We start from the raw sequence: 1,027 nt of genomic DNA on the forward strand, positions 1-1,027 counted from the left end.
AAAAAAAAAAACAGATATTTAAATAATATGAATTCGAGCCCACCTTCGAAATACTTGCATTTTTGTCTCTGTTTGGCTAAGAAATTTTCCACTTTGATTTCTTTCATTCCAACGCTAAAAAAATAAGAAGAATCTATTATTCTTTTTATTTTTCAATTGCAATAAAATTTTCGTCCACCATTCATTCCATTTACAATGCAAAAATTTAATATAATCTTATGCATTTTCGTTGCAACGACATACATTATTATTTAAATCAAAGTTCTACTAATATTAAATTCTGACTTCCTTATAATCAATTAATGCTTCCAAATAATTTTTTCGCTCCTCTTATCAATAATTTTTATGCTATATAAATTGTAATTTTTTTATCATCGATTTACAATATTATGTTTATCTCTTACCTTAAATTTTATTTTATTGATTATTTTATTAATCACAATTATTTCACGTTATATATAAGTACTAGTAACAGCACTGTTTGAAATATAACTTCTTTAGGATATGCACCTGCGTATGTACGTGATCGTGACTGATCTGAAACTTTGGTAGAGAATCATGCATCACATAAATCGGGCGGCTGCGCGTTGAGCGATCACTCATGCACGATTTTCCGCACCCCGGAACTTCTCCTCATAATGATGTAAAAATAAACTTGAGTAGAGCAAGTCAATGAATTATCCGTCGAGCAAAGTGTGTTCATTGCACGTCGAAGTGTCGTGATTTCCAATTGTATCATGAACAAACAACATAATAAGTATAATTTACTATACCTTCTGTAACAAGCGATGCAAATGACACGGTGTGATACAATGGATCAGTACATCCTTTTTGTTTGCCAATGTTAAACAAAAATGACATGATCACTGTGTCGCACTGTGTTGCTTGTTGGAAGGCACTCTCTCTATGTGAGATATCTATTTAAAAAATTTTACACACACACACACACACACACACACACACACACACACACACACACACACACACACACACACACACTACAACTAAATTAAATTAAGTAGTATTA

At 31.5% G+C, this 1,027-nt stretch overlaps 1 protein-coding gene across 1 annotated transcript in view; it reads right to left on the reverse strand.

Annotated features, from left to right (window-relative positions):
* LOC105617656 (secretin receptor) overlaps positions 1–107 on the reverse strand; it is a 3,762-nt gene extending 3,655 nt beyond the window's left edge. Inside the window, exon 1 of the mRNA XM_012199213.1 lies at positions 44–107. Coding sequence (XP_012054603.1) covers positions 44–107 — 64 coding nt within the window. The remainder of the gene's footprint in view (positions 1–43) is intronic.
* Positions 108–1,027: the final 920 nt, after the last annotated feature.

Source organism: Atta cephalotes (genome assembly GCF_000143395.1).
Source record: "Atta cephalotes unplaced genomic scaffold scaffold00013, whole genome shotgun sequence".
NCBI classification, from domain to species: Eukaryota; Metazoa; Arthropoda; class Insecta; order Hymenoptera; family Formicidae; genus Atta; species Atta cephalotes.